This window comes from Phoenix dactylifera, chromosome 3 (assembly GCF_051530095.1).
Source record: "Phoenix dactylifera cultivar Ajwa chromosome 3, Ajwa_hap1_PhDact_Kaust_v1.1, whole genome shotgun sequence".
NCBI lineage: Eukaryota > Viridiplantae > Streptophyta > Magnoliopsida > Arecales > Arecaceae > Phoenix > Phoenix dactylifera.
In genome coordinates this window covers 38,759,212-38,786,119 of record NC_143192.1, presented here as the reverse complement: position 1 = coordinate 38,786,119, position 26,908 = coordinate 38,759,212, and the positions used below count along the sequence as shown (strand labels likewise).

Here is a 26,908-nt window from a genome sequence, read left to right as displayed (position 1 = left end):
AAAATAATATATCTAAAAGATGACTCTTATAACAATCCATTGTACGGTATGATTGTTATTTCTATTTTGATTCTAAATTGCAATTTTCTCTTTAAAAGAGTTTGTGCACCTGCATAAATAATAATAATAATAATAATAATAATGTTACATCGGATATCCTAATGTTTGTTATTTAACAATAAAAATTTGGAACCACACGCTAACAACAGGGAAGTAAAAGGATGATGACGATTATAATGTTATAATGGCCTGCTATAAGTCTACATGTTGGTCATAGAGCCAATATTTCGCTATCTGTATTACATATAAACTCTAGGGTATCCTTTCCTTATCAAGCCATCTTCCCCTTAGCCGGCTTCCTCTCCATTCTTTCATCTGCGACAATTGGTATCAGAGTCAGCAAAGGCTACGTATTATAACCTGCTGTTATTTCTATTTTTATTCTAAATAAAACAATTTTTTGTACAATTTTCTCTCTAAAAGGGTTTGCGCACCAGGAAAAACAAACGCTGTAACGGCTGTTATAACACTCGTATTTTAATATAAAAAATTGAAATCACCCTTTTGTAATCGGGCAAATAACGGCTCAGATTACCGATATAACAGTCGGCGGCAATGGAGGCCGTTATATTGGAATAACGCCGTTATCGGAACCTTAGCCCCTACCCAATCTCCTCTCCCTCTCTCCCGATGTTCTCCCCTTCCCCCTCGGCCGCCGTCCGGTCCCTCTCCGGCCTCCTCCGTCTCGCCGCCGGCGCCGGCGCCCTCCGGCTTGCCCAGCGAGCCCACGCCCGCGCCTTCCCCATTGGCCTCCACCGCCACCCCGTCCTCTCGTCCGCTCTCATCTCCGCCTACTCCCGCCTCGGCTTCCCCTCCCTCTCTCGCCTCGTCTTCGACTCCGCCGCGGCCACCGGCGCCCCGTCCAACATCTTCCTCAGGAACGCCCTCCTCGCCGCCTACTCCCGCGCCGGCCTCTTCATCGAGCCCCTCGCCATCTTCCGCCGCATGCGCACTCACCAATCTCCTGATCATTTCACCCTCGCCATCCTGGCCAAGGCCTCCGCCGAGCTTGTCGACTCCGGCACCGGCAGAGGCATCCATTCCCTCGCTATCTGCCTCGTGTTCGGGTCCGACACCGTGATAGCTGAATCAAGCTGTGGATTTTATAAATTCAATGCCAGTTGCACCCTCTTTATCTAGTGTTTGGGGAGCTCTTTTTGGTGCTTCTGTGATTCATAAAAACCAGGAAATGCAAGATCTGGCTTCCAGGTTCCTTCTTCAGTCAGAACCAGAGAATCCATCAAATTATGTATCTCTATCAAATTTGCATGCCCCTTCTGGAAGATGGGATTGATGAATGGCGTGAAACATGCTACTGTGCTACTAGAATTGTTAGAATTATGTAGTTTTATACATTATTTTTAATTTTAGCAAATTATTTCTGATTTTGATTTGGAAGTATATGATTGAAATATTTATCAGATAGCAGCATATAGAACTAATAATAGGACCAAGCGAAGCCTATTAGCATATTCTTAAGGTAAATGGCTTAGATCGAGGCCCAGCTTGTGGATTAGAAACTTTTTAATTTGGTCCAGATAAGAATTCAATGGGGAGGTTGAGCTCGGGTACTTTGATTCTTAAAAATAAAAAACAATAAATCTAACGAAACTGGTTGAGATGGCCGAGTTGGCCTAAGGCGCCAGGTTCTGCTCCGAAAGGGTGTGGGTTCAAATCCCACTCTCAACATAACGTTTATTAATCATTTTTCACCGAAGCAAATTACTAAAAAAATTTCTCCTCCCATTCATTTTGACAAAAAACAATTTGCTAAAATCATTTTTGAATCCTACTCTCAATATATATTGTTTTAATATTTTTGGTAAAATAAATTACTAAAAAACACCATCGTTCATTTTATCTAAGTAAACAAATATTTGTCACATATTTAGAATATACATATATTATTATTATTAAGAATATATATATGTATATATATGTATTGACACACATACTTACATATATACATACTCTCAACATAATGCTTTTTAATCATTTTTCACCGAAGCAAATAACTAAAAAAATTTCTCCTCCCATCCATTTTGACAAAAAACAATTTGCTAAAATCATTTTTGAATCCTACTCTCAATATATATTGTTTTAATCTTTTTGGTAAAACTAATTACTAAAAAACACCATCGTCCATTTTATCTAAGTAAACAAATATTTGTCACATATTTAGAATATACATATATTATTATTATTAAGAATATATATATGTATATATGTATTGACACACATACTTACATATATACATACTCTCAACATAACGTTTTTTAATCATTTTTCACCGAAGCAAATTACTAAAAAAATTTCTCCTCCCATCCATTTTGACAAAAAACAATTTGCTAAAATCATTTTTGAATCCTACTCTCAATATATATTGTTTTAATCTTTTTGGTAAAACAAATTAGTAAAAAACACCATCGTCCATTTTATCTAAGTAAACAAATATTTGTCACATATTTAGAATATACATATATTATTATTATTAAGAATATATATATGTATATATGTATTGACACACATACTTACATATATACATACTCTCAACATCATGCTTTTTAATCATTTTTCACCGAAGCAAATAACTAAAAAAATTTCTCCTCCCATCCATTTTGACAAAAAACAATTTGCTAAAAACATTTTTGAATCCTACTCTCAATATATATTGTTTTAATCTTTTTGGTAAAACTAATTACTAAAAAACACCGTCGTCCATTTTATCTAAGTAAACAAATATTTGTCACATATTTAGAATATACATATATTATTATTATTAAGAATATATATATATATGTATATATGTATTGACACATATACTTACATATATATATATATATACATACTCTCAACATAACGTTTTTTAATCATTTTTCACCGAAGCAAATTACTAAAAAAATTTCTCCTCCCATCCATTTTGACAAAAAACAATTTGCTAAAATCATTTTTGAATCCTACTCTCAATATATATTGTTTTAATCTTTTTAGTAAAACAAATTACTAAAAAACACCATCATCCATTTTATCTAAGTAAACAAATATTTGTCACATATTTAGAATATACATATATTATTATTATTAAGAATATATATATGTATAGACACACATACTTACATATATACATACTTGCATGTATAAATATACATAAATATATACATAATTATGTATGTATAGTATTTGGTAAACATGTATGGGGCATTTTAAATGTGTATATTATCCATCTTGTATTTAGATCCAAGGTTAAACTTATCCAAAAGTTCTAATTGTGCATCCTTATGTGCAAGAATAGTCCAATCTTTGTCTTTTAAAAATCAATAATTAAGAAAAGTCAAATATTTTTTGTGCAATATTATCCATCTTGTATTTAGATCCAAGGTTAAACTTATCCAAGAAGTTCTAATGTGTCGGCCGTTATGAGAAAGAAAAATCTATTTTTTTTTCTTTACAAATCAATAATTAAGTGGTTTTTTATGCAAAATTTACTTTCACCTTTTTAGTATTTTCGTTGCAAAGTTTCATAAGAGCAATAGAACATGTGTAGGAGTCCAACTATCGTCATTCATAAGTTGGATCGTGTTAAAGCATATGACAGTTTGATTCACAGATTTATATTAAAAATATTTTTTATACTATAGGGGGCCACAAAGGGGTTAGTTTCAGAATGTGTAATGTCCGGGCCCACAACCTACTAGGCCCAATAGGAAATAGGCCCAGTTAAGGGTTTGGGCGCAAATTTCACTGTGGGCAGTATTATTATAATGGCTATCAGGAAGAGGTTGCCACCTCCTTCCTGCTCTGAAACGAAAGAATAAGACCGACAAGGAAGGGTTACCTCACGCCCCAGACGGTAAGCCAGGCACCATGGCAGAGCAGGGAGAGGTGGCTAGGGTCGCCTCACGCCCCAGACGGTAAGCCAGGCACCATGGCAGAGCAGGGAGAGGTGGCTAGGGTCACCTCACGCCCCAAGTGGCGAGCCAGGCACCATGGCAGAGCAGGGGGCAGCTATGAGTCCCGGAGCCAGAGGATAAGGGAGGATAAGGGGGATGGGACTTCACAGAAGGAAATCCCCAGCCATGCAAACCCTGGGACGGTGACCTCACCCCTGCTGGCAGCCGATTCCGGCGCGCCTGAGACAGGGGGGCGGCTGCCAGTCCCAGAGCAGGGAGGAAAGGAGAGGATGGGACCTCTAAGAGGGGGGTCTCACCCTCTAAACAAATTATTTAAGCCTCTGCCGGCAACCCCAAGTCACAGACTCCCTAGAATATTGAACGAGAGAGAGAGCCGAAGCCTTGGAGCCGAAGGCAAAGGAGCCCTGAAGCTCCAAGGGGAAGGAGGGACTACCAGGGGGAGGTACTGCCCGACTGCAACCGGCCAAGGTAAGGAGCATTAGGGTAAGGATTTAACCGGGGTAAAGAAATTTCACTGTGGGGTGCTCTTCCCCTCTGTGTCAACAGTGAAACAGAGGGGAGGAAACCGACACAGGGGAGGGGGGAAAAGGCCTACAGTCCACGGGTCGGGCCGAGCTCGGCTGCAGATGAGCAGGGCACCGCAGCTTCGGCTGCGGCTACCCTAGGGCTCGGGGGGCAGCCCCGGGCCGCCGGTCTGGCCGAGCCGGCAACCGGCGTGGCCATAGGGCCGCCAGCCCCGGCCGGACCACCACCTCCTCTCCGGCAAGAGGTGGTGGTGCCGGAGGGAAGGACCGAAAAAAAAAGGAGAAAAAGAAAGAAAAGAAGAAAAAGAAGAGGGGAGCCTACCGGTGTTTCGACCGTGGATCTGGCGCGGTGACCTTGGCCGCAGTCGTGGTCGCAGCATCGACGGCTGGAGGCCCTTCCTCCCCTCCCTCGGGCACGGTGAGCTCGACCGCCACCTTCCTTGGTCGCGGCGAGTTCGACCGCAGCCATAGTCGCGGTGGTGGGTTTCTTTCCCCACCATAGTGGGAACGAGGGAGCCGTCGGCTCCGACCACGGGCTCAGCCGGGGACGCCGTGGGCTCGGCCTCGGGCATCGGCCGCAGGTACCGCCGGCCGTGGCTCGGCCCCTCCGGAGAGCACCTTCCTCCCTTCGCAGGAGAAGAAAGGGGGAAGGAAAAGAGGGATCGGGAGAAGGGAAGAAAGAAAGGAAAAGAGAGAAGGAAAAGAAGCTTCGGGAAGGAGAAGAAAAGAAACAGGGAAGAAAAAGAAAGAAAAAGAGAAAGAAAAAAAAAAAGAGAAAAGAAAAGAGTGGGTTAACGGGTCGGAATCGGGTTTGGGTCCGAAAATCCGTTAAGCCCAATAATAAGAAATTGGTTTAGCCAATTGAACCTGAACCCGAGCCCAATCAAATTGGGCTAAACCTGGACGAGCCAAACTATAAATTTAACCAAAATTAAGCCCAAATGGAATGAGGCCCAAACCCAATTCGGCTGGGATTGGTCCTAACAGACCAAATTAGTGGAAATAAGCCCAATTCAAGCCCAATGTGACTAATTTGGGGCCAAATTGACCCCAGATTAATCCTGACTCAGGCCCAAATAGGCCACGGTGACCCTAAACCCGGAATTAAACCCAATTAAGCTGGGAATTAAGCTTAGTGGCCAATCGGAGGGCCAATTAAGACTTATGAGCCTAGCCAAGACCCCAATACAGAGGAATTAGGCTTGGGCTAAATTTCAGGTAGAAAAGGAAATAACATATTATTATTATGACATGATTGTAGGTGACTTAGGACTCGTCACCAGGACGCAGGAGACCTAGGAGAAAGGCAAATTACTGTAAGTAACTTGTTTTAATCTTGTTGTGAATCATGTATGTAAGTAGCCTGCCCTAATCTTTTATGAATCATACATGAAATTTAACATGTTATGCATGTACTGTAGGCTAAGAACGATATGTGTATCTGACATGCTCTAGTTACACAAGATATGATGATATATGCTTTATATTCCGTTATGCCTACAAAATACTGGGATTACATTACATGCTAAGATATGAGTTATGAAATATGAACATGGGTGGTACATGTCAGTCACATAATTCATAGTTGTGCACATATTATGTTTTCATAGCTCTTGTGATACATGCAAAATGAATTGAATTCCATATTATGATTTTTATTAGCATGAGTGTAAAGAATGATAATGATTTGCTCTAGCTGCATATTGCTTGTAAAGGGGTACCTAAGAACTCCTATTGCTACGGGCCGAATGCAACTGAGCCGGCCTTGCCAGTGGCCGATAATGACTGAGCCAGCCCCGCCAGTGGCCGACTAATAACTGAGCAGGCCCCGCCAGTGACCAATAATAAATTCGCCGTAGCATCTATGAGGTACTACCTATACGAAGCATTATTTATGAACTCTTAAGAGCTACTGACCCAATGTAACTGAGCCGGCCTTGCCAGTGGCCGAGAATGACTGAGCCAGCCCCGCCAGTGGCCGCCTAATAACTGAGCCGGTCCCGCCAGTGGCCAAGAACGACTTGCAGTAGCATTTAAGAGCACGACCACGGCATGCCGGTGGCACGATTTTTCCTACATGTGCACATTACATGATTTCTTGACATTGTAGGATACTGTTTTATTTACTCAGCATGGATATTTTATTATGATGATTGATTTAGTAGCATACATGTCAGCTTCTCAAACCCTGATAAGCATGGTTAGCATTTTTAGTTGATTCGACAAGATTATGCAGGATTACTTACTGAGCCGTGTAGCTCATGCCTGTTCATTTACGTTTTTTTTCAGATCACCACCAGTGACAGCTGCTAGAAGCATTTTTCTTTTGCAACAGGGCTTCCTTATTTTTGGGGATGATATAAATAAACTTTTGTGTATATAAACTATGTAGAAGCTCTGTACTTTATATGAACCAGTGTGTTGTACCACCTTCTTTTGATATATGCAAGTTTGACTGCTTTGACTACCTGTTGACCATGTACGAGGCTGCGTGCTATTGTGGGCAGTAGTCGGCAATAGCACGGCCGTGTCACGGATCCGGATCCGGGGCGTGACATTTCGTGGTATCAGAGCTTTAGGACTAACAAGAACATAACAATAAAATTGGGGTTAACGGGTAGTTAAGTGTGTTGAGACTTATTAGGGTATATTGACCTTACTTTGAATTTTGGTTGCAGAAACACTATAAGATATGGAGGATGATAGGAGGCCACCGTCCCCAGATCCTAGCTACCGCTCCGAGTCCCCGGATACACCACGCTCTGGGGCAGGTAGCGCGGATCTAGCTGGAGTGTACCAGTTGATGGTGCAGCTCCTCCAGCAGCAGCAGCAGATACAGCTAGCTACCATACAACCAACCAGCTCTTATTATGAGAGGTTTCGACGATTGAACCCACTAGTATTTGATGGCGGACCGGACCCGATAGCGGCCGAGACATGGATTCGGGATATGGAGAAGATGTTCCAGGCACTCCAGTTCCCCGAAGAAACGAAGGTCCGATTAGCCATTCCCCAGCTGAAGGGGAGCGCCGAGTTTTGGTGGACGACCATGGAGCCCGCATACCCCGCCAGCAGGATTACTTGGAGGGACTTCACGAGGCTGTTCTATGCAGAGTATTTTCCGGACTCGGTGAACCAGATGAAACAAGATGAATTTTTGACACTGACGCAGTCCGAGCATATGTCTGTCCTGCAGTATGCCAGCAAATTCAACGAACTGGGCCGGTTCTGCCCCCAGTTCATGGAAAATGAAAGCAGTAAGGCAAGCCGGTTTGAGCGAGGGTTGAGGTACAGGATCAGATCTCGGATATCTTCTCACCTATTCACCTGCTACAGAGACGTGCTGGATCGGGCCTTGAAGGTTGAGGCCGACTTGATGAGGCCTGACTTAGAAAGAAGTGATCTGACGAAGGCCAGGCCAGCAGGAGGACAGAGCAGTAGGCCCAAGGGCATCAAGGGGTCTATGATTAAGAAGAGACAGAACCGAGGTTGCCCTAGCTGCGGCAAGCATCACAGTGGGCCCTGTTTGAAGAAAATTGGGGCCTGTTTTACATGCGGGCAGCTCGGACATATGGCATGTGACTGCCCGAAGAGGGCACCCAGACCTCCTGCAACCGAGGGCCAGAAGCCAAGGAACACCCCCCGAGTATTCGCACTGACTCGCCAGGACGCCAGTGTGAGCGACCAAGTGGTGACAGGTACATTGCCAGTTAATTTGATTGATGCCTCTATTCTATTTGATTCTGGTTCCACACATTCCTTCGTGTCAGTTAGTTTTTCCAAACAGTTGCACTGCACATCTGAGAAAATAGAACCATTGCATGTTGCCACTGTTAGATGTATGCCCTAGAAGCCAATTTGGCTGACACATTGTTGATTCTAGGGACATAATTTTGTACTTGACTATTTATTATTGAATAAATAAAAGGCATCTTTTTCATTCATATTGTTTATGTGTCTATGAATCGTCCAAGAAATTAATAAGATGATGATACATATTCTCAAGAGTTGAGAATTTGAGCCATGTATCATTGGTGATTAATTTCTAAATGCTCCTGATCAAAGGATCATCACGAGGACGGTGATCGATCCGATCAGTGCACAGATTACTCTCCTTCTGGATGGACGAGACTTGAGTCCACAGTGTAGGGACACTGAAGTGATAGTGCAGGTGCTTGTTAGAGAACAAGGGTACTGAGCGTGACCAATACAAGAAGTCACTTGGATGTCTATCCACTCGTCAGTGACTTGCTTGATGTTGCAGTAGTGTGACTGGTCCTTTGACCTGCAGTGCTTCGGCTACTCACAGTGAGGTTATTGTAGTTTGACTGCACACATACATGGTCTCTAGCCATATGGGTCCATGCAGTGTAGATTGGCTGCAGTAAGTTCACTGTAGGAGTAGGGTATGCACCTATATGGAATCTATCGACCTTGATAGATAAGGAGAGATCCTATGTGATTTATAAGACTGAGTTCGTAAGACCTCGGCCGGGGCAGTATACACAGTGGAGAAAGAGTTTTTCACTATCGAACTCGAGTCAAATAAATCTTGACATATGACAGACGATGGGGTTTGACGAGTTGTCCATGACCTCCGTCCTGTAGGGATCCACGATAGTAGGACTGTATCACATGTTAACTGCACCTAGAGGTTCATCATTCCATTCTGCTGGGTAGCCACTACATGCTGCTAGGTGTCACTGGTGGATGGTGGGACTTATAGGGATTATCTTGATGATCGATAAACCCTAATGAGTTGAGTTGGAATCGTTCCAACCCATTGAAAGGAGTTTTCAATGATATAGTGATAGAGATCACAATATATCTCACTACCAGTCAGAATAGAACCTATGGGGTCACACACACTAGAAGTATTGACCGATCCGATGGTTGAAATCGTGATTAGGAATCACAAGAAATCAATTTGATTGATAAGAAGTTGAAGAAGAAACAAAGGGAATTAATTAATTAGACTTAAACACAAATCCTACTTCGGGAGGGATTCCTAGAGTCCTAATTGGATTAGGGCTGGGAATCCTAGTTGGAATAGGACTGGAATTCCTACTTGGAATAGGATTCCTACAATCCTAATGAGATTAGGAATTTTGAATTAAAATTGGATTCCTACTTGGAGTAGGATTCCTAGAAATCCTAATTGGATTAGGACTTCGGATTCAAATAGAGTCCTAATTGGATTAGGACTAAAATTAAATACATCCTAATTAGATTAGGATTTCTTAAGTCTAAATTAATTATTAATCTAATGAATCAACATGACTCCTAATTGGATTAGGATTGAAGAGTTCAATTGAGTCATGGTTCATTCAAATCCTAATTGGATTAGGACTAGCATAGATTGAACCCAATTTGGCTAATCCTAATTGGATTGGGATTAAACCATAAGAGAGGCACCCAATCCTCTTTGGAAGAGGATTAGGGCATCACAAGAAGGAGGGTTCACGCCCCTCCTCCTCTCCTTGTGTGCGGCATGAAGAGAAGGGCCGGCGCCCCCCTTCCCTCTTAGGCAATATGTCTAGGGCTCCTAGATTGTAGGAGCCCTAGATGGCTTTATAAGGAGGCATGAGGCCGGCGCCCTAGCTAAGAGCTCTCTTCCTCCTCTTGCTGCCGCCACCAGCCCCCTCCTCTCTTGGTTCAGCCGCAAGCAAAGGGAGAGCAAAGTCCAAGCGTTGGCGTCATCCTCTTCCTCCAATCCTTCTTCCAACGCAGGGAAAAGAAAGAAGGCTGCAGAAGCTGTGTTCTTCTTCCTTGAGTCCCTTCTTCTTCTTCCTCCTCTCAAGCACTTTCAAGAGTTGAAAGAAAGAGAGGAGATCAGCCATCAAAGGAAGTCTCTGCAAGGGAGCTAGCACCCCGGGGAGACGAGAAAGCTTTGATCGGTCCTCTGCTTCGTGTGGATACCCGTAGAGGCCGGACGTTTGAACGGCTTCAAGCGAACCCTCTTCCTAAAACCACGAATTCAGATTCGCGGTGATCATCTAACCGCGCAAGGTGAAGATTTGATCTTCCTATTAGTTTTAAAAGGATTTAATTCTTACCTAATTACGAAAGGTCTCGAAACAACGTTCATGAGATGAACGTCGAACTCGTGCATGCCGATTCCGCTGCCATCTGAAAAATTTTTGAAATATCAGCGGCATGGGCGGGTTCCCAACAGTGGTATCAGAGCCTAGGCTTCGTAGATTAAGGTAAGAATTAAATATTTAAAGGCTTATTAGATCTGAAAATTGATTGATCATGCATGCTGAAAAATTCTGCATGCAGATTTTTTCAGGGGTGCTGAATTTTTACATGCTGATTTTTATGTGATAAAAAGATGATTCTAATTGCATTGTTAATGGGATTACAAAGTTTAGAATCATGATTAGCATGATCAGCGACCTATGTCATGATATAATCAGTTAAGTTTCAGATCTGAAAATTATAATTGTAGCATACGGTGATGATCATAGGATTCAACCCCTTTTGGTATCAAATGTAATGACCTGCGATGTGATCTGCGATGTCATGTAATTTTTCAGATGCTTGCATGCATCTTATTTGATGTTTTGAGAGGCCTGCGTGCCCCCTAAAAGGAGATGTAAATTATTTTTATTTTTATTTTACATCTGGTTGTATTTCTGTGATGTGATGTACATCAACGATCAAGTTGAAGCAAAGGCATGAGATGAAAGGTGATCCAAGTGGTTGATGGCGATGGGATCAAGGGTTGATCAAGGATCGAATCAAGGAGGCTTGGAACCAATTCAAGAGTTGAAGACCACTTGATCAATTGATGTGCATGTGCTTGTAATACGACCTAATTAGAATCCATGATCATCACCTAGTTAAAGTTTAGCTTTAATTTGATGCCGCGATTATAACTGCCTGCAATGCGCCGTTTGCATGTGATGTGAATGAGAGTCGGGTAGATAGGTCTACATGTGATGTAGCAAACCCAATTGAGACCTAAATTAAAACCTCCTCAATCAAGTCGAGAGTGAACCGACATGAGCAAGTCATATTAGATTAATTGATCTAATTGGTGTCTAGGAAAGCATGAAAGGTGGTTACTTAATTAGGACCTTACTCTCTGAGTAAGGGGAGCCTCCCACCTGCTTACCTGGCCAATTGTTCGATTACCTCTTATGAAAGGCTCAAGTTGCAAACACTAAGACCTGATTAACCAATATTAAGTCAATAGGTCTTCCACTGTAGTAGAGCTGCTAAGGCCTTTCTGATGTTGACTTGTCTCGGCTGGATACAGTGGTCAAGTTGCATTGGGGGGCTGGACCTCTCTATAGACATGAGATGTTGTAGGGTAAAGGTGGGGTTGGGCACCAATAACTGTTAGGTGAGGACCCAATGACGACTTTATTCCTACGGTTATACGATGGGTCTGACTTAACTAAGAAATGGGACCAATAACTGTTAGGTGAGGTCTTCATGGCTTAGAGACCAAGTTGCACTGCAACATGCTTGAGAAGCATTGTACAAGAGTTGTACACTCATCCATCTATGTGTCACCAATAACTGTTAGGTGAGGTGGCATGTGAATTGGTGGGACCGCAGTACCCACTAGAAACCCTAGTCGTGTGGGATTTCCGTTTTCCTACCAGGGGAGTGTGAGGAATTCGAGAAAATAGTGGGAGTCATATTTGTTCTAAAAGACCTTAGGACAGATTAGGATCAAGTACAAGAGTCTAACTAGAATCTTTACTCTCTGCAGATACAATGTCGGCTTCAAACCCTTTGACCCGTATTCTTGAGACCAACCGACTGACCGGAACCAATTACAAGGACTGGCTTAGAAATCTCAAAATAGTTTTGGACTGTGAGAAGATAGGCTATATACTCGATTCACATATCCCCACATTACCAGCACGTCCCACTGATGTTCAGCGTGAGATGCATAAAAAGTGGTTGGACGATGACATTAGAGTAAAATGCTATATGATGGCATCTATGTCTAATGAACTCTAATGCCAGCATGAAAATATAAAGACTGCTAGGGACATACTGGCACACCTACAAGAGTTGTATGGTGAGCAGAGTCGCACAGCTCGTTTTGAAGTGTCCAAGAGGCTTTTCAAAGCGAAGATGCGCGAAGGGCAGTCTGTCCATGATCACGGTCTGACCATGATCAAGGACCTAGAGGAGCTTGAGAAGCTCGGTATGGACATGCACAAGGAATTGCAAGTGGATTTGATCCTACAGTCACTTCCTGATTCATTTGGTCAGTTTATAGTAAACTACCACATGAATAAGATTGAATGCACTAAGACTGAACTAATCAACATGTTGGTAACTGCTGAGGGAGCCTTGAAAGGTTCAAGGGGCAATGTCCTCGCTGCTGAGTTGACTTCTGGTTCCAAGAGAAAGTCTACTTGGAAGAAAAAGAAGCCTGCAAAGAAGCAGAAGAAAGACAAGAAGCCAAAGAAGGAAGTTCAAAAGAAAAAGGCTAACGACAAAGGAAAATGTTTCCACTGCAATGTCGAAGGCCACTGGAAGAGAAACTGTCCTTCATACCTCGAGAGCCTGAAGAACAAGAAAGGTGACACACCTTCAGAAGGTATAGACTTGCTCATTATTGAAACTAATCTAACGGTTTCTTCTACTTCTAGTTGGGTTATAGATTCTGGTTCTAGTGCTCATTTGTGCACTACCATGCAGGGTCTAAAGGAAAGTAGAAGGCTGGCGGAAGGTGCGGTAACCCTTCGGGTTGGCAACGGGGCAAAAGTTGCTGCTGTGGCTGTGGGCACCTACCATCTGCGACTACCGTCTGGATTTAGTTTAATACTTAGAGACTGCTATTATGTACCTGTTGCTAGCAGAAATTTGATTTCTGTTTCATGTCTAGCACATGAAGGTCATGTTTTTACATTTGACAAAGACTGCTGTTCTATTTATTTGAGAAATAAAATAGTCGCACGTGGTTTTATGATTGACAGTCTCTACCATTTACATATGGATGTATCTGTGAATGTTACCGAGCAAGATGTGAGTGCCAAAGGATCCAAAAGATCCAGAGATGAGATAAACCAAAGATATTTATGGCACCTCAGACTTGGCCATATTGGAGAAGATAGAATGAACAAAATGGATAAAGATGGGCTCTTAGGCTCATTGACTTCCGAGTCATATCCAGTTTGCGAGTCCTGTCTTCAAGGAAAGATGGCCAGACTACCCTTTGTAGGACATGGGGAGAGGACCACTGAAATACTTACCCTAGTACATACAGATGTATGTGGCCCATTCGATGTGCTAGCCAGGGGACGTTATTCTTACTTCATTACCTTTACCGATGATTATTCACGGTATGGGTATGTGTATCTTATGAGACACAAGTCTGAATCCTTTGAAAAGTTCAAAGAGTTCAAGAATGAAGTAGAAAAACAAACTGGAAAACCTCTTAAGGCTCTTCGATCAGATCGAGGAGGAGAATACCTTAGTGGAGAATTCCGGGACTATCTCAAAGAAAACGGCATAGTCTCACAATGGACACCTCCGGGTACACCTCAACTCAACGGGGTGTCAGAGAGGAGAAATCGGACCCTATTGGATATGGTCAGGTCCATGATGAGCTTCACTGATTTACCTATGTTCCTTTGGGGAGATGCCTTACTCACAGCGATTTATTTATTGAATAGAGTTCCCTCTAAATCCGTTCCTACCACACCGTATGAGATATGGCATGGTAAGAAACCAAGTCTGGGTCATCTCAAGATTTGGGGATGTCCGGCCCACGTCAAGCGACTACAGGCGAACAAGTTAGAGGCTAGGACCATAAGTGCTCGTTTTATAGGATATCCTAAAGAGTCATTAGGATACAATTTTTACGTCTCAGAGGATCACAATGTGTTTGTGAGCCGTCATGCCATCTTCTTGGAAAATCAGTTTATCCTTGATAGAGGCAGTGGGAGGAAAATTGAGCTTGAAGAGAAAGTCTCTGAAAAGCAACGAGTCATGGATCCTATAGAACCTATTCATAAGGAGCCAGTACACGATGTCCCTCAACCACCTCGTAGATCTAGTAGGGTCTTCCATCCTCCCGATAGATACTTAGGTATACTAGAAGAGGATACAGAGGAAATGTTCCTAGTGGGAGATAGGGATCACATACAGGATCCCAAAACCTACAACGAGGCGATATCTGATATCGATTCCGAGAAATGGCTGGAAGCTATGAAGTCAGAGATAGACTCCATGCATTCCAACCAAGTCTGGACCTTAGTAGATCCACCAGAAGGTATTGTACCTATTGGATGCAAATGGATCTACAAAAGGAAGATAGGTTCGGATGGAGAGGTAGAGACCTATAAGGCAAGGCTTGTGGCGAAAGGGTATAGTCAGCGCGAAGGCATTGACTATCGGAGACCTTTTCACCTGTAGCCATGCTAAAATCCATCCGAACATTGCTTGCCATTGCAGCATTTCATGATTATGAAATCTGGCAGATGGATGTGAAAACTGCTTTCCTGAATGGATATCTTGATGAAGATATCTATATGGAACAGCCTTTGGGTTTTACTTCCAGTGATGGAGATCACAAGGTCTGCAAGCTGCAAAGGTCCATCTATGGACTAAAGCAAGCATCTCGGAGTTGGAACACTCGTTTCGATGATACAATCAAAACGTTTGATTTCATCAAAAACGAGGAGGAACCATGTGTTTATAAAAAGGTTAGTGGGAGTGCTGTCGTTTTTCTCGTACTGTACGTAGATGACATTCTCCTGATTGGGAATGATATTCCCATGCTAACCTCGGTCAAGGTCTGGTTGTCAAAAGAATTCTCCATGAAAGACCTTGGGGAAGCATCCTATATTTTGGAAATAAAGGTCTATAGAGATAGATCTAAAAGGATGCTTGGCCTGTCACAGAAAATGTACATAGAGGAGGTGCTGAACAGGTTCAGCATGGAAAACTCCAAGAGGGGTCTCTTACCCCTAAGGCATGGAATTCATCTCTCCAAGAAGATGTGCCCCAACACACCTGAGGAGATTCAACGCATGAGCAAGATTCCTTATGCATCGGCAATAGGAAGCCTCATGTATGCCATGCTATGTACACGACCTGATATAGCTCTTGCTGTGAGTGTCACAAGCAGATATCAGTCGAATCCAGGTGAAGAACACTGGACAGCTGTGAAGAATATTCTTAAGTACTTGAGAAGAACTAAAGATTTATTCTTGGTTTTTGGAGGATCATCAGAGTTAAAGGTAGAAGGGTACACAGATTCAGACTTCATGACTAATGTCGATGACAGGAAGTCAACATCTGGATACGTGTTCTTGTGCAATGGTGGTACGGTGAATTGGAAGAGTTCTAAACAACCGATCATTGCTGATTCGACTATGGAAGCCGAATACATCGCCGCCTCTGAAGCTGCTAAGGAAGGCTTCTGGTTCAAGAAATTCATTGCAGAGCTGGATGTGATGACATCAGATGCCATAACACTCTACTGCGATAACAATGGCGCCATAGCCCTTGCTAAGGAGCCAAGGTCTCATCAGAAGTCTAAGCATATAGAGCGGCGCTTTCACCTCATACGCGACTATGTGGAGAAGAAATATGTAGAGGTGCAGAGAGTAGACTCCGCGGATAACGTGGCAGACCCTTTCACTAAGCAGCTGAGTCAGCAAAAGACTGAAGCCCACCTTGAGAAGATGGGCCTAAGATATATGACCAATTGGCTTTAGTGCAAGTGGGAGATTGTTAGATGTATGCCCTAGAAGCCAATTTGGCTGACACATTGTTGATTCTAGGGACATAATTTTGTACTTGACTATTTATTATTGAATAAATAAAAGGCATCTTTTTCATTCATATTGTTTATGTGTCTATGAATCGTCCAAGAAATTAATAAGATGATGATACATATTCTCAAGAGTTGAGAATTTGAGCCATGTATCATTGGTGATTAATTTCTAAATGCTCCTGATCAAAGGATCATCACGAGGACGGTGATCGATCCGATCAGTGCACAGATCACTCTCCTTCTGGATGGACGAGACTTGAGTCCACAGTGTAGGGACACTGAAGTGATAGTGCAGGTGCTTGTTAGAGAACAAGGGTACTGAGCGTGACCAATACAAGAAGTCACTTGGATGTCTATCCACTCGTCAGTGACTTGCTTGATGTTGCAGTAGTGTGACTGGTCCTTTGACCTGCAGTGCTTCGGCTACTCACAGTGAGGTTATTGTAGTTTGACTGCACACATACATGGTCTCTAGCCATATGGGTCCATGCAGTGTAGATTGGCTGCAGTAAGTTCACTGTAGGAGTAGGGTATGCACCTATATGGAATCTATCGACCTTGATAGATAAGGAGAGATCCTATGTGATTTATAAGACTGAGTTCGTAAGACCTCGGCCGGGGCAGTATACACAGTGGAGAAAGAGTTTTTCACTATCGAACTCGAGTCAAATAAATCTTGACATATGACAGACGATGGGGTTTGACGAGTTGTCCATGACCTCCGTCCTGTAGGGATCCACGATAGTAGGACTGTATCACATGTTAACTGCACCTAGAGGTTCATCATTCCATTCTGCTGGGTAGCCACTACATGCTGCTAGGTGTCACTGGTGGATGGTGGGACTTATAGGGATTATCTTGATGATCGATAAACCCTAATGAGTTGAGTTGGAATCGTTCCAACCCATTGAAAGGAGTTTTCAATGATATAGTGATAGAGATCACAATATATCTCACTACCAGTCAGAATAGAACCTATGGGGTCACACACACTAGAAGTATTGACCGATCCGATGGTTGAAATCGTGATTAGGAATCACAAGAAATCAATTTGATTGATAAGAAGTTGAAGAAGAAACAAAGGGAATTAATTAATTAGACTTAAACACAAATCCTACTTCGGGAGGGATTCCTAGAGTCCTAATTGGATTAGGGCTGGAAATCCTAGTTGGAATAGGACTGGAATTCCTACTTGGAATAGGATTCCTACAATCCTAATGAGATTAGGAATTTTGAATTAAAATTGGATTCCTACTTGGAGTAGGATTCCTAGAAATCCTAATTGGATTAGGACTTCGGATTCAAATAGAGTCCTAATTGGATTAGGACTAAAATTAAATACATCCTAATTAGATTAGGATTCCTTAAGTCTAAATTAATTATTAATCTAATGAATCAACATGACTCCTAATTGGATTAGGATTGAAGAGTTCAATTGAGTCATGGTTCATTCAAATCCTAATTGGATTAGGACTAGCATAGATTGAACCCAATTTGGCTAATCCTAATTGGATTGGGATTAAACCATAAGAGAGGCACCCAATCCTCTTTGGAAGAGGATTAGGGCATCACAAGAAGGAGGGTTCACGCCCCTCCTCCTCTCCTTGTGTGCGGCATGAAGAGAAGGGCCGGCGCCCCCCTTCCCTCTTAGGCAATATGTCTAGGGCTCCTAGATTGTAGGAGCCCTAGATGGCTTTATAAGGAGGCATGAGGCCGGCGCCCTAGCTAAGAGCTCTCTTCCTCCTCTTGCTGCCGCCACCAGCCCCCTCCTCTCTTGGTTCAGCCGCAAGCAAAGGGAGAGCAAAGTCCAAGCGTTGGCGTCATCCTCTTCCTCCAATCCTTCTTCCAACGCAGGGAAAAGAAAGAAGGCTGCAGAAGCTGTGTTCTTCTTCCTTGAGTCCCTTCTTCTTCTTCCTCCTCTCAAGCACTTTCAAGAGTTGAAAGAAAGAGAGGAGATCAGCCATCAAAGGAAGTCTCTGCAAGGGAGCTAGCACCCCGGGGAGACGAGAAAGCTTTGATCGATCCTCTGCTTCGTGTGGATACCCGTAGAGGCCGGACGTTTGAACGGCTTCAAGCGAACCCTCTTCCTAAAACCACGAATTCAGATTCGCGGTGATCATCTACCCGCGCAAGGTGAAGATTTGATCTTCCTATTAGTTTTAAAAGGATTTAATTCTTACCTAATTACGAAAGGTCTCGAAACAACGTTCATGAGATGAACGTCGAACTCGTGCATGCCGATTCCGCTGCCATCTGAAAAATTTTTGAAATATCAGCGGCATGGGCGGGTTCCCAACAGCCACACCCCTTCAAGAGACAGTGATAGTTGACACTAAATACAAGAACTGCATAATTCAGTTGGGAGGAAAAGAATTAGAAGCAAATCTTCTACAACTGGACATGCATGATTTTGACATCATCTTGGGGATGGACTGGATGTCCCAGTATCATGCCCACATTGATTGTTACCATAAGAAAGTGGTATTCCGGATGCCAGGGGAATCAGAATTCTTCTTTCAGAATGACGATATGCCCCCTCAATGTAAGCCGACACTGCATTTCATTTCTTCCTTGCGAGCCATTAGAGCACTCAGAAAGGGGTGCACGGCTTACCTGGCATGTGTCACGGATACCCAAAAGGAAATCAAACTAGAAGATATTCCGGTAGTCAGAGAATATCCGGATGTTTTTTCTGAAGAGTTACCGGGACTACCCCCTGATCGGGAGGTCGAATTTACTATAGACCTCACCCCTGGAGCAGGACCTATCTCCAAGGCTCCTTATCGAATGGCCCCTGCCGAGCTCAGAGAATTAAAGACACAATTACAAGAACTTTTGGATAAAAAGTTTATTCAACCTAGTGTGTCTCCATGGGGAGCTCCAGTACTATTTGTGAAAAAGAAGGATGGGAGCATGCGGCTGTGCATCGATTACCGGGAACTGAACAAAATAACTATAAAGAACAAATATCCTCTGCCCCGGATCGACGACCTGTTTGACCAGCTGCAAGGTGCCCAAGTCTTCTCCAAGATAGATTTGCGGTCCGGTTACCATCAGTTAAAAATCAAGCCTGATGACGTGCCAAAGACTGCATTCCGAACCAGGTATGGGCATTATAAATTTCTGGTTATGCCATTCGGACTGTCCAATGCTTCAGCTGCTTTTATGGACTTAATGAACAGAGTCTTCAAGCAGAATTTAGATCAGTTTGTGATAGTCTTTATTGATGATATACTGATTTACTCAAGGAGCAGGGAAGAGCACGAAGTTCATTTAAGAATGGTACTACCGACCCTTCAGAAGAAAAAGTTATATGCCAAGCTGAGCAAATGCGAATTCTGGTTGAGCAGCATGGCATTCCTCGGTCACGTGATCTCCGGGAATGGGGTGTCAGTGGACCCTAAGAAAATAGAAGCAGTGGTAGATTGGCCTCATCCCACCAATGTTAAAGAAATTAGTAGCTTTTTGGGACTGGCCGGGTATTACCGACGGTTTGTGGAAGGATTTTCCAAAATAGCCACCCCCTTGACCCGATTAACCAAAAAACGGGCCAAGTTTATCTGGGACAGCAGTTATGAGAAGAGCTTCCAAGAGTTAAAACAGAGGTTAGTATCTGCTCCAATTTTAACTCTGCCATCCACAAATGGAGAATTTACTATTTATAGCGATGCTTCCAAAACCGGGCTAGGTTGTGTATTAATGCAAAATGGCAAGGTAGTAGCCTATGCCTCTAGACAGCTAAAGCCCTATGAGCAGAATTATCCAACCCACGACCTGGAGTTAGCTGCAGTGGTCTTTGCCCTGAAAATCTGGAGGCACTACCTTTATGGAGAGCATTGTGAAGTGTACACTGACCATAAGAGTTTAAAGTACATATTCACTCAGAAAGAATTGAATATGCGGCAAAGAAGATGGTTGGAACTCCTGAAAGACTATGATTTGGATATCAAATATCATCCAGGCAAAGCTAATGTGGTGGCTGACGCTCTAAGCAGAAAGTCAGCAGTAAGTTCATCTGCACTACTCACCACCCAGCCACAGGTTCAGAAGGATCTTGATAAGCTGCAGGTTGAAGTAATTGTACCAACTACAAAAAGTCTGTTGGCCACTCTAAGGATACAACCGACACTGATCGACAGAATAAAGATCGCTCAGCAGTCTGACGCACGCACAGGTCAACTCAAGGATGAAGTGGAAAAAGGGTTACGACCCGAGCTCCAGATTCACTCAGATGGTACCCTGAGGTTCGGTCATCGATTGTATGTCCCAGCTGATGTGGAATTAAAGAAAGAAATTCTAGGAGAAGCCCACCAATCCCGCTTCTCCGTTCACCCCGGCAGTACTAAGATGTACAGGGACCTCCGAGAGCATTACTGGTGGAAGGGTATGAAAAGAGAAATAGCTGAGTATGTTGCCCGATGCATGACCTGTCAGCTGATAAAAGCAGAACACCAGAGGCCAGCAGGGTTACTAAAGCCATTAGAGATTCCAGAATGGAAATGGGAGCATATCACTATGGACTTTGTTACAGGGCTTCCAAGGATAGTAAAAAGGAATGATGCAGTGTGGGTGATTGTCGACCGCCTCACAAAGTCAGCTCACTTCCTACCCTTTAGGGTTGGAACCTCATTGGACAGGCTAGCCCAAGTGTACATTAATGAAATTGTGCGCCTACATGGAGTGCCAGTGAGCATCGTCTCTGATCGCGACCCTCGATTTGTATCCAGATTCTGGGAAAGCTTTCAGAAGGCCATGGGTACCGAATTGAGGCTCAGTACCGCATACCACCTCCAGACCGACGGTCAGTCAGAACGAACAATATAGACCCTGGAAGACATGTTGAGAGCTTGTACCATGGACCTAGGTGGAGGCTGGGACGACCACATACCTCTGGTAGAGTTTGCCTACAACAACAGTTACCATTCCAGCATCCAAATGGCGCCATATGAAGCTCTATATGGAAGAAAATGCCGATCTCCTTTACATTGGGATGAGGTCGGAGAGCGAAAACTACTCGGTCCTGAATTGGTCCAGAGTGCTAGAGATAAGGTACTGCTAATAACGCGGAGACTACAAGCCGCTCAGGACAGACAGAAACGATGGGCTGACAAAGGCAGGAGGAAATTGGAATTTTTGGAGGGGAACTTTGTCTTCCTAAAAATTTCTCCGTCAAGGGGTGTTACCCGATTTGGGCGGCACGGTAAACTGAGTCCCCGCTACATCGGCCCATTCGAGGTTTTCGCTAAAGTGGGCAAGGTCGCCTACAAGCTGGCCCTACCTCCAGAGTTATCAGGAGTACACGACGTCTTTCACGTCTCCCTCCTACGCAGGTACATCCCAGATCCCAGCCATGTATTATAGTATGAACCCTTGCAGATAAATGAAGACCTGACCTATGAGGAAGCTCCTCTGCGCATCGTCGATAAGAAGGAGCAAATTCTTCGGAGGCGTACCATCCCTTATGTCAAAATTCAGTGGGCCAACCACACTAAACGGGAAGCCACCTGGGAACTTGAAGAGGAGATGCGCCAAAGTTACCCCCAGCTCTTCAAAGATAGAGGTATGTATAATTTCGCGGACGAAATTTATTTTAAGGGGGGTAGGATGTAATGTCCGGGCCCACAACCTACTAGGCCCAATAGGAAATAGGCCCAGTTAAGGGTTTGGGCCCAAATTTCACTGTGGGCAGTATTATTATAATGGCTATCAGGAAGAGGTTGCCACCTCCTTCCTGCTCTGAAACGAAAGGATAAGACCGACAGGGAAGGGTTACCTCACGCCCTAGACGGTAAGCCAGGCACCATGGCAGAGCAGGGAGAGGTGGCTAGGGTCACCTCACGCCCCAGACGGTAAGCCAGGCACCATGGCAGAGCAGGGAGAGGTGGCTAGGGTCACCTCACGCCCCAAGTGGTGAGCCAGGCACCATGGCAGAGCAGGGGGCAGCTGTGAGTCCCGGAGCCAGAGGATAAGGGAGGATAAGGGGGATGGGACTTCACAGAAGGAAATCCCCAGCCATGCAAACCCTGGGACGGTGACCTCACCCCTGCTGGCAGCCGATTCCGGCGCGCCTGAGACAGGGGGGCGGTTGCCAGTCCCGGAGCAGGGAGGAAAGGAGAGGATGGGACCTCTCAGAGGGGGGTCTCACCCTCTAAACAAATTATTTAAGCCTCTGCCGGCAACCCCAAGTTACAGACCCCCTAGAATACTGAACGAGAGAGAGAGCCGAAGCCTTGGAGCCGAAGGCAAAGGAGCCCTGAAGCTCCAAGGGGAAGGAGGGACTACCAGGGGGAGGTACTGCCCGACTGCAACCGGCCAAGGTAAGGAGCATTAGTGTAAGGGTTTAACCGGGGTAAAGAAATTCCACTGTGGGGTGCTCTTCCCCTCTGTGTCAACAGTGAAACAGAGGGGAGGAAACCGACACAGGGGAGGGGGGAAAAGGCCTACAGTCCACGGGTCGGGCCGAGCTCGGCTGCAGATGAGCAGGGCACCGCAGCTTTAGCTGCGGCTACCCTAGGGCTCGGGGGGCAGCCCCGGGCCGCCGGTCTGGCCGAGCCGGCAACCGGCGTGGCCACAGGGCCGCCAGCCCCGGCCGGACTACCACCTCCTCTCCGGCAAGAGGTAGTGGTGCCGGAGGGAAGGACCGAAAAAAAAAAGAGAAAAAGAAAGAAAAGAAGAAAAAGAAGAGGGGAGCCTACCGGTGTTTCGACCGTGGATCCGGCGCGGTGACCTTGGCCGCAGTCATGGTCGCAGCATCGACGGCCGGAGGCCCTTCCTCCCCTCCCTCGGGCACGGTGAGCTCGACCGCCACCTTCCTTGGTCGCGGCGAGTTCGACCGCAGCCATGGTCGCGGTGGTGGGTTTCTTTCCCCACCATAGTGGGAACGAGGGAGCCGTCGGCTCCGACCACGGGCTCAGCCGGGGACGCCGTGGGCTCGGCCTCCGGGATCGGCCGCTGGTACCGCCGGCCGTGGCTCGGCCCCTCCGGAGAGCACCTTCCTCCCTTCGCAGGAGAAGAAAGGGGGAAGAAAAAGAGGGATCGGGAGAAGGGAAGAAAGAAAGGAAAAGAGAGAAGGAAAAGAAGCTTCGGAAAGGAGAAGAAAAGAAACAGGGAAGAAAAAGAAAGAAAAAGAGAAAGAAAAAAAAAAGAGAGAAAAGAAAAGAGTGGGTTAACGGGTCGGAATCGGGTTTGGGTCCGAAAACCCGTTAAGCCCAATAATAAGAAATTGGTTTAGCCAATTGAACCTGAACCCGAGCCCAATCAAATTGGGCTAAACCTGGACGAGCCAGACTATAAATTTAACCAAAATTAAGCCCAAATGGAATGAGGCCCAAACCCAATTCGGCTGGGATTGGTCCTAACAGACCAAATTAGTGGAAATAAGCCCAATTCAAGCCCAATGTGACTAATTTGGGGCCAAATTGACCCCAGATTAATTCTGACTCAGGCCCAAATAGGCCACGGTGACCCTAAACCCGGAATTAAACCCAATTAAGCTGGAAATTAAGCTTAGTGGCCAATCGGAGGGCCAATTAAGACTTATGAGCCTAGCCAAGACCCCAATACAGAGGAATTAGGCTTGGGCTAAATTTCAGGTAGAAAAGAAAATAACATATTATTATTATGACATGATTGTAGGTGACTTAGGACTCGTCACCAGGACGCAGGAGACCTAGGAGAAAGGCAAATTACTGTAAGTAACTTGTTTTAATCTTGTTGTGAATCATGTATGTAAGTAGCCTGCCCTAATCTTTTATGAATCATACATGAAATTTAACATGTTATGCATGTACTGTAGGCTAAGAACGATATGTATATCTGACATGCTCTAGTTACACAAGATATGATAATATATGCTTTATATTCCGTTATGCCTACAAAATACTGGGATTACATTACATGCTAAGATATGAGTTATGAAATATGAACATGGGTGGTACATGTCAGTCACATAATTCATAGTTGTGCACATATTATGTTTTCATAGCTCTTGTGATACATGCAAAATGAATTGAATTCCATATTATGATTTTTATTAGCATGAGTGTAAAGAATGATAATGATTTGCTCTAGCTGCATATTGCTTGTAAAGGGGTACCTAAGAACTCCTATTGCTACGGGCCGAATGCAACTGAGCCGGCCTTGCCAGTGGCCGATAATGACTGAGCCAGCCCCGCTAGTGGCCGACTAATAACTGAGCAGGCCCCGCCAGTGACCAATAATGAATTCGCCGTAGCATCTATGAGGTACTACCTATACGAAGCATTATTTTTGAACTCTTAAGAGCTACTGACCCAATGTAACTGAGCCGGCCTTGCCAGTGGCCGAGAATGACTGAGCCAGCCCCGCCAGTGGCCGCCTAATAACTGAGCCGGTCCCGCCAGTGGCCAAGAACGACTTCGCAGTAGCATTTAAGAGCACGACCACGGCATGCCGGTGGCACGATTTTTCCTACATGTGCACATTACATGATTTCTTGACATTGTAGGATACTGTTTTATTTACTCAGCATGGATATTTTATTATGATGATTGATTTAGTAGCATACATGTCAGCTTCTCAAACCCTGATACGCATGGTTAGCATTTTTAGTTGATTCGACAAGATTATGCAGGATTACTTACTGAGCCGTGTAGCTCATGCCTGTTCATTTACGTTTTTTTTTCAGATCACCACCAGTGACAGCTGCTAGAAGCATTTTCTTTTGCAACAGGGCTTCCTTATTTTTGGGGATGATATAAATAAACTTTTGTGTATATAAACTATGTAGAAGCTCTATACTTTATATGAACCAGTGTGTTGTACCACCTTCTTTTGATATATGCAAGTTTGACTGCTTTGACTACCTGTTGACCATGTACGAGGCTGTGTGTTATTGTGGGCAGTAGTCGGCAATAGCACGGCCGTGTCACGGATCCGGATCTGGGGTGTGACAGAATGAGCCAGCCTTTTTTTTTAACCCAAATTAGACTTGAGTGATACATGAGCTAAGACGAGTCAGGATTGGATTAGAAATTATAAAATCTAGAACTGACCTAGTTTTCAAATGAAGTTCAATTTTTGACCCCAATCCGATTAAGAATTTGTAGTCTACTCAGGTTGCATTCAGGTCATGGATAGATCCGGCCAATTTGTGGTCGTAATCTTGTAGCAGCTCAACAATCTGCTTGTTATTAATTATCAGAAAAACACAAAGGGAAAAAAAGAAAAAGATAAAACAAAAAAACTTGTTCAGCAAATAATGAAAGATGGATTTATGTTGTACTTATCATTGATCAAGCCCACCTAGGACGGTTATTATTTTCATTTTTTGTCCAATCGGAAGGTTTTGTGTTTATTTTTATTTTTTATTTTTTGGATAGAGGGAAAGCTTGCTGTTGCTTTTATTCCCACAGACAAGATGGTATCAGATTTCTTTAAACTGTTTGCTCCATTAGTCGGATTTATCAAACAACATCCTGTATTTTTAGGTATTAATTTGGTTACAAAGTTTCCATCTCGGCTCGAATTTGTATCGTACCATTTATCCCTGTTCATTAGTCTGTTGGAGTTAAGACATGGATCATTTTAAATCATAGTCAGGGGGTCAGATGAAGCAGTCTAATTGCCTCTAAATTGATTTACAAATTTATGAATTATATTTATTTACATATTGCAGCAGTTTAACATTCAGAGTATTTGGCAAAATAATAAATATCAAATTTTTGTACCCACCCTTGGTTCGACCCCATCTAGCATGGTTCTTCCTAAAATAAATTATAATTTTACTGGGATGCAATTTTTTTTGTTTTTGTCCAGATTATCGTGATTTGGACTACTTGGTTAGATGGACTTCAGCACTTGCTTTATTTGGAGCAAGAACAAAGTGTGGATAAACGGCGACACGGGTTGGACGGTCCACGTTGCGCGGAGGCACGGAGCCCGAGCCAGAGCGGCGAGCCCGAGCCCGCCCCATCCCCATCCCCATCCCCGTCCCCGTCCCTGTCTCCGTCGGAGAGAAGAACAAGCAGCCGAGCTCGGTTCTGACGGTTTGTCGTCGGAGAGAAGAATGAAGGAAAGAAAGAAAGAAAATAAGAAGGAGAAGAAAGGAGGAAAGAAATCAAGCATCTGGAGAAGTAACACATTCACTTAAATATAGAAAAATTTGGCAAAATCAAGCTCAGCAAAAGGCACATTTGTTCACACATCCTTGAAGAATGACCCTTACAGATATTAAAAGATGCTTTTCAAGTACAAAAATCAAGAATCCACAAAATTTGCACATTGGTGATAACATAAACTTGCATGTTTGTGGGATATTGGTTGCACTTCAATTGAATACCCATAATTCTATTGTTGTTTTGAACATTCAACTGGGATAGAACTGGATCCCAACCACATCCTATGGAAGAACAAGAAGATGCAGATGAATGTGAGCCAAAATGAAGGTTATTAATATTTGACATTCCACCTTTTACCAAATTCATGATTGTACAATATTTGTACATATTGTCGAGTAGATAGAACTAATATGTTCATCAACCTAAAACATTGAATTTAAATAAGCAAACTAGAATAAAGATACTGCACCCTATTATCATTAGTAACAAATTGCAATATAAGCATGTTCATTATTAACATGAAACCATTTGGCAAAACCAATGTCAACCAAAGGCACATCT

The 26,908-nt window shown here is 43.8% G+C and overlaps 1 protein-coding gene and 1 long non-coding RNA gene across 9 annotated transcripts; one reads left to right on the top strand and one right to left on the bottom strand.

The window, feature by feature from the left end:
• Positions 1–214: 214 nt before the first annotated feature.
• Positions 215–5,280, bottom strand: LOC120106729 (uncharacterized). The gene is made up of 2 exons (XR_005508788.3): positions 4,818–5,280; positions 215–375 (listed from the first exon to the last, which is right to left on the bottom strand). It is a non-coding gene; the product is annotated as an uncharacterized LOC120106729 (long non-coding RNA).
• Positions 3,649–26,660, top strand: LOC149768099 (uncharacterized). Of its 8 annotated transcripts, none has more exons than XM_089929641.1 (5): positions 3,649–4,439; positions 5,757–5,811; positions 6,785–8,193; positions 23,886–23,940; positions 26,046–26,660. In XM_089929641.1, the coding sequence occupies exons 3-4, from the start codon at positions 7,188–7,190 to the stop codon at positions 23,921–23,923; spliced, it is 1,044 nt and encodes a 347-aa protein (XP_089785767.1). In that variant the 5' UTR covers positions 3,649–4,439; positions 5,757–5,811; positions 6,785–7,187; the 3' UTR covers positions 23,924–23,940; positions 26,046–26,660. The 8 variants fall into 8 exon arrangements, with proteins under 8 accessions (XP_089785767.1, XP_089785766.1, XP_089785768.1 ...); XM_089929640.1 differs by lacking the exon at positions 26,046–26,660 and adding an exon at positions 24,916–25,092; XM_089929642.1 differs by lacking the exon at positions 26,046–26,660 and adding an exon at positions 24,340–24,776.
• Positions 26,661–26,908: the final 248 nt, after the last annotated feature.

Excerpts from the sequence above, each read along its gene's own strand:
- LOC149768099 (XM_089929638.1), top strand. The coding sequence starts at position 7,188 with ATGGAGGATGATAGGAGGCCACCGTCCCCAGATCCTAGCTACCGCTCC. Across the intron at positions 8,194-24,339 it reads GAGCGACCAAGTGGTGACAG|GGGTACCTAAGAACTCCTAT; the intron begins GTACATTGCCAG and ends TTGCTTGTAAAG.